At 54.4% G+C, this 11,139-nt stretch overlaps 1 protein-coding gene across 1 annotated transcript; it reads left to right on the forward strand.

The window, feature by feature from the left end:
- Positions 1-5,446: 5,446 nt before the first annotated feature.
- On the forward strand, positions 5,447-9,525 carry MAGIX (MAGI family member, X-linked). Its single transcript, XM_032618903.1, has 8 exons — positions 5,447-5,483; positions 5,579-5,904; positions 6,022-6,148; positions 6,691-6,837; positions 7,590-7,672; positions 7,747-7,983; positions 8,095-8,266; positions 8,988-9,525. Exons 1-8 carry the CDS (start codon positions 5,447-5,449, stop codon positions 9,290-9,292), a joined length of 1,434 nt encoding a protein of 477 aa, XP_032474794.1. The 3' UTR covers positions 9,293-9,525.
- Positions 9,526-11,139: the final 1,614 nt, after the last annotated feature.

An 11,139-nucleotide genomic window follows, 5' to 3' on the forward strand; every position in this document is an offset into this window, starting at 1 on the left:
TTGGCCTGGTGGACGCACTGCCGCCAGCGACGCGTTTGGAGCGCCCGGGAGCGCTCACCTGGCGGCCCGCCCGGGCTTGGACGCGGCTGAGGCCGGCCGGTCCCGTGCTTGGCGCCCCAACCAGCGCGGTGACCTACCTGGCGGCCGCCAAGGAGGCCTGGCCCTGGGAGCCAGCGCGAGCTCTTGGCCTTGCTCTGCCTCAGGCGCTGCCTCTCTTTCCCAGCATCATGGGAAAACACTTTCCGCCCAGGGGATGTTGTTATTCCACCTGTGAGAGGGGGAAGTCGAGGCCCAGAGAAGTTAAGGGCCCCACCCGAGCTCTGATGACTAAAAACGGGGTGCAGAACCGGAACCCAAGTTTACCAGGGTATTCTGCAGCCTCCACCAGAGCTTTGCACATCGTAGGCACTCAGTAAATTTGCAGTGAATGTTTCCCTACTGGGGGACTGGAAGAGTACGGTGGGCTGGGGAGGAGGGTGTCCTTGGAGCCTTTGGGAGCTCCGGGAGGCTTCAGGGGCCTGAGCATGATAGGGTTGGGGGACTCAAAAAGTAGGGGAGGGCAGGTCTCCTGGAGAGTGGGGAGGCGGTAGGAGCCTGGACTTGAGGAGCCTTTGAAGGCACGTGGTGGGGGAGGGGACACTAGCCAATGAGAGGGGAGAAATGAGGCCCTTCCTAGGTTTGAAAAGGGGTGGGGTGTGTCTGGAGACAAAGCCCCCAAGGGTGGAGCACTTGGGCAGAGTGCTACTGAAGTGGAAGGAGGAATGGGGAGCTGTGAGAGAAGGCCTGTGGCCACCACTTTGTGGAGGAAGAAACAGGCAAAAGATTTGAACACAAACTTTACCAGAGAACATATACACATGGCAAATAAGCGTGTAAACAATGCTTAATATTATTAGTCTTTTGGGTAATGCAAGTTAAAATCATGATGAAATACCATTACACACGTATAAGAATGGCTAAAGTTAATTAAAAATCTGACCATACCAACTGTTTGTGAAGATGTGGAGGAAATGGAACTCTCGTATACTGTTTACTTTTTTTTTTGTTTGTGCCGTGGGACTTGTGGGATCTTATTTCCCCAACCAGTGATTGAACCCAGACCCCAGACAGTGAAAGCACCGAGTCCCTAACCAATGAACCCCCGGGGAATTCCCTCATATACTGTTGATGGAAATGTAAAATGGTCTATAGCATCTTTAGAAAACAGTTTGGCAGTATGGGTTTTTTTTTTTTTGTTTTTGGCTGCACCTCACAGCATGCGGGATCTTAGTTTCCAAACCGGGGATCAAACCCACATCCCCAGCATTGGAAGCACTGAGCCTTAACCGCTGGACCACCAGGGAAGTCCGGCAGTAACTTTGAAAAGTTAAAGTTACATGTATGATCCAGCCTTCCACTCCTAGGTATTTACCTAAAAGAGATGAAAGCATATGTCTACACAAATATTTGTAAATGAATGTTCATAGAAGCTTTATTTGTTGTCTAAGTCATCTCAGGCTGCCATAACAAAATACCACGTGACAACAGAAATTTATCTCTCACGGTTCTGGAGGCTGGGACATCGAAGACCAAGGTGCTAGCCTGTTTGGTTCCTGGTAAGGCTCTCTTCCCAGCTTGCAAATGGCCACCTTCACTCTGTATCCTCACATGGAAGAGAGAGAGAGAGATCTTCCTCTTCTTATCAGGCCACATCTTATCAGATTAGGACCCCACTCTTATGACACCATTTTTTAAAATTTTGGCCATGTCCTGTGGCTTGCGGGATCTTAGTTCCTTGACCAGAGGTTGAACTCGGGCCAGCCACAGCAGTGAAAGCGTCAAATCCTAACCACTAGACCACCAGGGAACTCCCGTCTCATGACATCATTTAACCTTATTTTCCTCCTAAAGACTCTATCTCCAGATACAATCACATCGGGGGTTAGAGATTTAATATATGAATTTTGGGGAGACACGAGTCCATAGCATATGTTAATAGCCCCAAACTGAAAACAACCCAAATGTCCATCAACAGGTGAATGGATCAACAAACTGGAATATTCATGCGATGGAATACTACACTGCAATAAAAATGGATGTAAAATTTGGATGGATCTCAAAATAATTCTGTTAAGTGAAAGAAGCAAGACCTACCTCCCCACGCAAAGAGTACATTCTGTATGATTCTGTTTATATAAAAATCTAGTAAAATGCAAACTAATGTACAGTGAAAGAAAGTAGATTGGTGACGACGGGGAGGGACCAGCAGGCAGGAAAGAGGAATCACACAGGGGCAGGAGAAAACTTTTGGCAGTGAGGATTGTGTTCCCTAACTTGATTGTAGTGATAGTCTCACAGTTGTAAACAGTTTGAAACCATGCCCCATAGGGTTAGTGTTTCTGTTCAGGTGCCTAACAGAAATTCTTGAGCTTGTCTTACAGAACAGCAGGTAAGGGAACAGCTTGTTAAAAACCCCTCTGCTTGTAACCTGCCTTCACTGACCAAACTCGCCTTAATTATTTTTGACTCCTTTACCACCCCCTATAGATAACACCTCTGACATATGGGTTGCTATAGTAATGGGGCTTACCACTGTTTTCCTGGAACTTGGAGTCAGCTCTTGTCCCATTCGAGCCAGCTAAGACTGGTTGGGACCACCGACCCCAAAGCTGGGCCTGCACAGGTGTTTGATGAATGACCTTTTGACATCAGAGGGCTGAAAACTCCACCCTCAGATCATGCTAAGCACCTCCATTTTTGAACATGCATTCCATGAAGAAGCATGTAACTCATATACACCTGTGCAGAACATCGATTGCCTCACCTTTTCCCTGCCTCCAAACACTTTACCCTGGGCCTAAGACCACCCTGCTTCTTTATCCCATAAATATCTCAAGCCCTGTGCCTTTGGGGAGGTGGTGAATAAACCCTTTCTCTGCTGCAGACCTTGCTGTCTCAGCATTTGGCTTGCTGAGTGTTGAGCAAATGAACCTCGTTCAGTAACAAGTTCAAAACCTATCAAATTTTATGTCAATTAAACCTCAATCCCCTTAAAAGGGATCTATTTCTTAAAAAGAAGAAATATTTGATTAAATTAATAAGAACTGGTGGGGTTGTGAGAGGGACTGACTTAAATCCATGAATTAGGTGATGCTAAAAGGGGCAAAAGGCTTATTTTCATGAATGGATGAGGCTAAGAATGCATTGGTTTAAACCCACAATGGAGAGGACTAAGAGGGGGTTTGGCCTGTCCAGCTGATTGTAATCAATATTGATTAAAGATAAGCACCAGATCTGCTACCACAGGTTGGCTGGGCACAATGCAGGTGGTTTGGAAGGTTTATTCCTAATCCTTTGGCAATTTTACCATGCACACTTCATTACCACCACTTCCCAGAGGGGTACACTGAGGGTCCAGACAAAGCAGTAGCTAGGGTTCCACATTCTGTAGCTAGGGTTTGCCTTTTGTCTGGCCCCCCCAACCCTGCCAGCTGCCTTGGTGACCTGAGCATGGCTCCCTCAACCCCAATCCTTGCCCCTATCCCCAGATTTGTGGCCCTGCTGGTATCAGCTCTCAGCAAACTCTCACCCAGGGTCCCGTCCCTGCCATTCACCCCTGAGGCCATCCTTGGACACCCCATTCCTTTGCAAACTCCCCTAAGACTGAGCATCTCCCAGTCTCAAACAATCCCCCATCTCCAAACACTTGAGCCCCCATCCAGTTGGTACGCTCTTTGCCCCATTTCTGAAACATCCAGGCTGCCGGATACTTGGAAACCTCCCTTCACCATCCACCATCCTGAACTTTCAACAATGCTCCTCTGCAAGGCCCTCCCATCAAGCAATCTATTAGAACCTCAGGCATCCATTCCTCAATCTTTAAGCACCCCTCTACCACAATCACTGGTTCCCCAAGCCCCAAACCCCAGATTGGAAGCTGCCATCTCCATTTTCAGTGCTTGAAGTCTCAGTAAGAACAGGGCCAGATGATGGTAAGTTGCTTACACTCTGGGCCTCCTTCTAATTTATAAAACTGGGGTAATAATTGTGCCTTGTGTTGCCTTATTTCTCATTCCACAAGCCATACGTAAGAGGTTTACACAGCATTATACAAAGAAAGCATCTTGGCTTCTCTGAAGAGAAGGTGGGCAGATGTAGCCATCTTATGCTGGGGACTGCTGGGGACCCCTGGGAGTGCACACATCAGCTGGACTCCCAGGGGTGGCCAAGAGGGACAGAGCGGATCCCAGTTCAGGCAGGCAGATGCCCAGAGAAGCCAGTGATCCTGGTGACCAGCACTGCCCTGCAGGATTGGGGAGGTCCCTGGGGGAGGGAAAGGGGACTGGGCCCTGGAGGAGAGAGTGGAAAGGCTTCCCAGGGGAGGAGAGGATATGGATTCCTAGGGCTCAGCCTTGTTTTTTCTCCTCAACCCAGTTCTCTTGGGAAGACTCAGGAAAAGAAAGCAGCTTGAACTCATCCCCACAGACAGAAGCACTTTGATTTACAATTCTGCAGGGACAACCATCCATCATCTGCATATAAACATGCGTTCTTTCTTTTCAGAAATAGAAGAACGCAGGGTTGAAGACTTTGAATTGGGCCTTGATAACATGCAGTCACCTTCCAGGTAGACAAAAGGCTGGGAAAGGCCTCCTAGAAAGAGGGAACAGCATAGGCAAAAGCAGGGAGATGGGAATAACAGTGGGCATATTTAGGGAGTTGTGAAAGCCCCATTCGGTCACAAGAACAGGGAACAGCAGTGAAGGAGGTCCAGTGTGTTCCCCCACAGACAAGGTCAGGTCAGAGATGGGAGGGGCATGGGACTACAGGAGGAAGGAAAGCAGGGAGCATTCAGCCCTTTCAACTACAACAAAACCAGGACCCTGAAAGGTGGATGAGAGAGGTTGCACAGCCAGCCAGAAGGGACATCAGGACACAGTGTGTTCACATCCCATAATGAAACAGTCATGGACCAGATGACTGTTGGGGGTAAGCTGCCTGAGACCCCCACTGCTGTTGGCTGACTGTGCAACCCTGGGCCCCTCCCATCCTCAGTTTCTTCTTCCATAAAGTGGTGGCCACAGGCCTTCTCTCACAGCTCCCCATTCCTCCTTCCACTTCAGTAGCACTCTGCCCAAGTACTCCACCCTTGGGGGCTTTGTCTCCAGACACGCCCCACCCCTTTTCAAACCTAGGAAGGGCCTCATTTCTCCCCTCTCATTGGCTAGTGTCCCCTCCCCCACCACGTGCCTTCAAAGGCTCCTCAAGTCCAGGCTCCTACCGCCTCCCCACTCTCCAGGAGACCTGCCCTCCCCTACTTTTTGAGTCCCCCAACCCTATCATGCTCAGGCCCCTGAAGCCTCCCGGAGCTCCCAAAGGCTCCAAGGACACCCTCCTCCCCAGCCCACCGTACTCTTCCAGTCCCCCAGTAGGGAAACATTCACTGCAAATTTACTGAGTGCCTACGATGTGCAAAGCTCTGGTGGAGGCTGCAGAATACCCTGGTAAACTTGGGTTCCGGTTCTGCACCCCGTTTTTAGTCATCAGAGCTCGGGTGGGGCCCTTAACTTCTCTGGGCCTCGACTTCCCCCTCTCACAGGTGGAATAACAACATCCCCTGGGCAGAAAGAGTTTTCCCATGATGCTGGGAAAGAGAGGCAGCGCCTGAGGCAGAGCAAGGCCAAGAGCTCGCGCTGGCTCCCAGGGCCAGGCCTCCTTGGCGGCCGCCAGGTAGGTCACCGCGCTGGTTGGGGCGCCAAGCACGGGACCGGCCGGCCTCAGCCGCGTCCAAGCCCGGGCGGGCCGCCAGGTGAGCGCTCCCGGGCGCTCCAAACGCGTCGCTGGCGGCAGTGCGTCCACCAGGCCAAGTACGGGTCATGGAGCCACGCGCGGGGGGCGCCACGGACCCTAAGGGGAGCAGCGGAGGTAGGGGGCGGGGGGTGGGAGGGTAGTGGGCGCGTCCCTGCCAGCCCTCGCCCCGCCTGTCTGCTTCTCACCTTTTCCTTCTGACAGGTGGTAAACAAAGCAGCCCTGGCGCCCTAGCGGCTGCGGGCGGCGGCGGTGGAGGGCAGGGGCCCAGCGACCCGGGCTGGGCTCGAGGCGCCCTACCCGCACCCGCGCTGTGGGACGGCGCACCAGACCCGGGGGTCTCTCCGGAGTCTCCGGGGAGGTGTGCCGGAGGGGTCTGCCCGGGGTCACTGGGGAGACACCTGGGCACTCGGGATCTTTGGTGAATTGTGGGGGCTTAGGCTGGGGGCTCTGGGGATATGTGGGCCAGCAGGACTGCGTAGGATAACTGGAGGGGAATCGGGGGTGCCTGGGCCACAGGGGGCAGACCGTGTTCTGTTGGGACATCTGGGGGAATCGGGATACTTCTCGATGTTCGGGGAAGAGTCTGGAAACTGGAGTTATAGGGGAGCAGTGAGAGACCTTCAGAGTTATTCACAGGGTGTTCGGAGGTGTCCAGGAATATTGGGGTTAAATAGCTGTCCAGGGATATCGTGGGTGCAGTTTTGGGTCCACGGGCATACCCGCGATGGTCGGGGGTCGCGGGAGATGAGAGGGGCAGTCGGTGACTTTCAGAACTATCGAGGGAGTGGTCTCGGGTCTCCGGGATCTTGAGGGGCATTCTAGGTCTTCGAACGTGGGGGGGGCTGTAGGGGGTCGCTGAGACTCAGGGTGGGCCCTGATCTGTTTTTTTCACTCGCGCAGGCCGTGTCCTTCCCCCGCCCGCGGGCCCCAGAGCCCGGCAGCTCCTGGCGCGGCTGGACGCGCGCCCCCTGGCGGCCCGAGCTGCAGCCGACGTGGCGGCGCTGGTACGCCGGGCCGGCGCCACATTGCGCCTGCGCCCCAAGGATGGTGCGTGATGGGGCGGGGCCTCCAGGGGGCGTGGTCGGAGTGTAGCGGGGTTCTGGGGGGGCGGGCCCAGGAGTGTTAGTTACTCCCCTGGGTGGGGCCAATGGGTGTGAGTTAGGAGGACAGGCCTCGGCGGTGATTCGAGGGTGCTGGGGTTAGCCTAGACTATTCCTCTAGGAGTTGACACAGAGAGGGTTACTGCAGTAGGTGAACGTTGCACGGTTAGTTGTGGGTGCGGAGCTTGATGTTTTCTTTTGTCAGCGGGGTTTCGAGTGGAGGAGGTGGGGCCTGGAGAGGGTTGGGGGCAGGCATTAGGCTAAAGGGCGGGCCTGGAATGTTAGTCAAGGAGGTGGAGTCTATAAGCGCACTGGGGTAGCGGCTCGAAAAGTCAGGAATAGGTTAAAGTTTATAGGCTGATTGGAGGGCGGGGCCTGGAATCTAAAGCAGCGGAATCCTGGAGTAGCACCCTGCCGGGTGAGCCTAAGGGTTTAATATAAGGGGCGGGATCTGCGTGTTATTAGAGGGAGGTAGGAAGGTCTTTAGATTATTCAAATAGCTGGTCCCAGGGTTATTAGCTAAGAAGGCGGGATCAGGATAGTTATTCGTGTGGGCGGAGCCTAGTTAAATGGATGAGCATGTCTGTCTCTGCATCCTAGAGGCAAGGAGGTGAGATGAGGCTAGAAATATTAACTCAGTAGGCTGGTCCTAGATAGTTTCTTTATAGTACCCTTCCGACTGCCTTTTTCATCCCCCAGACATTAGCGTGCTGGATTCTGCAGACATAGAGGTCACAGACAGTCGCCTTCCTCATGCCAGTTTCGTGGAACACCGGCCCCAGGTACTACCTTGTCCTCCTTCGAGGCCACCTGCCTCGAGACCGGCAGTGTATGTATACTTGTGTCCTTACTCCAGCATCGTCGGTCAGAGACCTTGGGTACACGTACCGCGCCACCCCAAGTGACCGAGGGTAAGGCACGTCGTGCTTCGAAGCCGCCCCAGGCCTCTGGTCAGTTCTGTGTGGAACTCGTTCGCAGTTCCGTGGGCTTTGGCTTCACATTAAGTGGAGGCCGCGATGCAGACGGGGACGCTCCACTGGCAGTGCGCGGGCTGCTGAAGGACGGGCCAGCACAGCGCTGCGGTCGCTTGCAGGTGAAGCATAAAGCACCCTCCATTTGACGGTGCCAGCCCTGTCCTATCCTGTTGTCGATGTGCTCTCCATTTTGACCTTTCTACAACACCCCTTGCCTTGCACTCTTGCAGCCTGGCGACCTCGTGCTCCACATCAATGGAGAGTCAACTCAGGGCCTCACCCATGCTGAGGTCATGGATCGGATTCGCACAGGAGGTCCCCGGCTCTGCCTTGTGCTAAGCAGGCCTCCTGAGACCCACCCCGGCAAGCCTGAGGGGGTGGGAGGGCCCTGGAAAGAAGATGGTGGGTTTCTCAGAGGATTGGGGTCAGGGATCTGTGAGAGGAAGAGGGTCGCAGAGTGGAGAGGCTGGGGACCTGGGTGAGAAGGGTTTGGTGGTCACAATGGGGAGGATCAGGGCTTGGTGTTTGTGAGGGTCATGATATTTTCAAAAGTGGGGATGGGAAGACCAGGGTCCCAGGATAGGAATAAGGGTGGATTTCAGAGGGGAGGCTTTTGAGGTACTGTGAGGGAAGAGAAAAGAGGGGTTTGGGGCAAAAGTGGTTGTTCAGAAAGAAGGGTCATGGTCCTCAGATGGGAAAGCAGAGTGGGTCTCAGTGGAGAGGGGATGGGATGGGGATCCAGAGGGTAGGGGGTCTGGTCCCAAAAGACGAGGGATCCATTAGGGAAAGGATTGGGAGTTGAGGAAGGTGGGATGAGCAAGGGAGAGAGTCTGGGATCGTGTATGGGAGGGGTTTGACTTCCTTTGGGAGTTGTGGGAATTGATTCCTGAGGGGAGTGTTCTGCATCCAGGAAGGGAGGGGACTAGGGAAAGGAGGTGTCGGGTCTTGAGGAGTGGCTCCGGTTCCTGAAGGGCGTGTCCATTCATTGACGGAGGTTTCTCTAAGTACTGGGGGTCTCTGTCTCCCGCAGCCCTTCGAGTCTGCCGGCCACCCTCAGCCAAGGGGCCCCATCTCCGTTCCCCACCCTATCGCCTAATCTAATCTGCAGTCTTGCCATCCCCAGATCGCAGTGCAGATCCTGGGGGACCAGAGGTGACGAGGTCTCGCAGCTCCAGCACTTCCCCACTTCAGCACCCTCGACCCCGTACGACGCCCCAAACCCGGGGCAGCCCGGAGTCTAGCCCAGGAGTGGCGGACGACCCCGCGGTTCCTCCTCCTGAGGGCCGCACAGAGGACCCCAACGACCACACCCCGGATTCCCCTGGACCCTGGCTGGTGCCGAGCGAGGAACGGCTCTCGCGAGCCCTAGGGGTCCCGGGGTCCGCGCAGCTAGCCCTGGAGATGGCAGCCGGAAGGCGGAGGCACTGAGCGTGTAGCAGACGGGTCACTTGGTACTGCCCAACCTGGATCTGGTGTGCCCCGCCCGCCGCTCACTAGCATCATGGGGAGAGCTTCCTTGGCCTTCTCCCCACTCCTGCTTCGCAGTCGACCAGCCCTTGCTCCCCTCGAGGCGTCAGTGGTACGGCCCTCCCGGACCGGCCAGCCCTGCGCAACTTGCTTCGGGCGGGGGAGGTAATAAAATGGTTCGATCCGGTCTTAACTTGCCAGGTGCTCTAGGCTGGGTGGGGCTCCCGAGTCCTACCCGTAAAGCAGCGGGTGGGTCGACCTGGTTGTGAGGAGGGCCTCTTCTAGCAACCATTGGCAAGCTTACTTCCTGCTGTTTCTTTCATGCCTCTAGAGAGGTCTTCGCTTCTGCCGGCATAGCCCCACGCCGTTCCCCTTCGCCAACTCCTGCTTCTCTCCCCATTTATTCATTTCACTGTTTTGGACGTGTGCAGGGCTCAAAGTTAATTATTGCGCGTGGCGTGGGGAATGCAGAGGTGGGCCTATTGTGGCGGGGAGTGCACCAGTGTACCCACAACCCCGGCCAGGAGTCGTCCAGACCCTCAGCTGGGCTGGATAGCAAGGCTAGAACCGGGGCGGCTTCCTTCGCCGAGAACCTGCAGTCTCTCACTTCCAGCCTGGTCTGCCAGCTTTGGCTGGCTGTAGACTGCCACCCTCACGGCACTGGCTGGGGCCCCGAAGCTCCCTTCGGGGCGGAGCCAGGAAGGTGTGAGTCAGCGGGCCGGGCTAAAAAAGGCTTTTAGAACCCTTGGGCCGCGCCCCCCTCTTCCATAGATGGTGAGGAACCGCAGCTGGGCTTGTGTGCACACGCTACACGCTGGGCGTTCCCGGTCCTGGGAGAGGCCCGAGTTTCCTCCGTCCTGGGAACAGAGCCCCAAAGCCAGGGCTTATATGGCCAGCTGGACCCCGGTGTAGCCCCAGTGCGGGCGCTGACAGAGGCCAGAAATGTCCAGTCACCTCCGCTGTCACCACATCCTGAACACTTCGTCCCATCCCCCCAACGAAGGAAGCTGTGGTCTGGAGGGAATGGGCAACTCTACCCCCTATGGGGAGGGGCTGGGGAGGTGAGGGAGGGAAAGGGCCCGAGTGTGAGTGTCCAAGGTGGCGCTGGGGAGGAGAGAGGGACTGTAAAACTAGGCTGGGAGTTGGGGTATAAAGAGGTGAACCCTTGAATGATAGCGCTGTAGGCACTGTGGGGGAGTGCACTGGGGCTTCTAGTTGACCCTAACTCAGAGCCTGGTAGAAGTGTGGCTCTAGGGAAGTCAGGAAAGGGCTCCAGAGCCCCAGTCTTATAAAAACAGTCACACCCAGGAGACTAATAATATCGATAGTACTGCCAGCCACCATTTACTTGGTCTTATCCTGGCTATCGGCTTTACTGGCACTATCTGTTTCCATCTAGTTACACATCGACTCAACAATCCCGATGTGACCATTTCACAGAGGAGAGAAATGAGGCCTAGTGAGTATAAATAGCTTGAGGAAGTTGGGGATTGAGGCAATATTTAATATTGCCTGATTCCCAAGCCTGTCCTCTTAATCTCACCTGCATTTGACAAGTATTAATTGAGCCCCAACTGTCTACCTTGCACTGTGATAGGCACTGGTGAGATGCTGGAGGAATGAAATATAAAGATTTCTAACCTTGTGTAGCTGAGGTAGTGGGGGGGGGTAGACAGATGTCAGAAAAGAAAAGACACAAGAAGATGAATAAATAAAAGATAATTTCAGAGACAAGTGAGAGTTAGGAAGATAGCAAAAGGTTACAGTGGGGGAGGTAATGATGGTGGGCTGCTGGCCTCTTTGAAGAC

Source organism: Phocoena sinus, chromosome X (assembly GCF_008692025.1).
Source record: "Phocoena sinus isolate mPhoSin1 chromosome X, mPhoSin1.pri, whole genome shotgun sequence".
Taxonomy (NCBI): Eukaryota; Metazoa; Chordata; class Mammalia; order Artiodactyla; family Phocoenidae; genus Phocoena; species Phocoena sinus.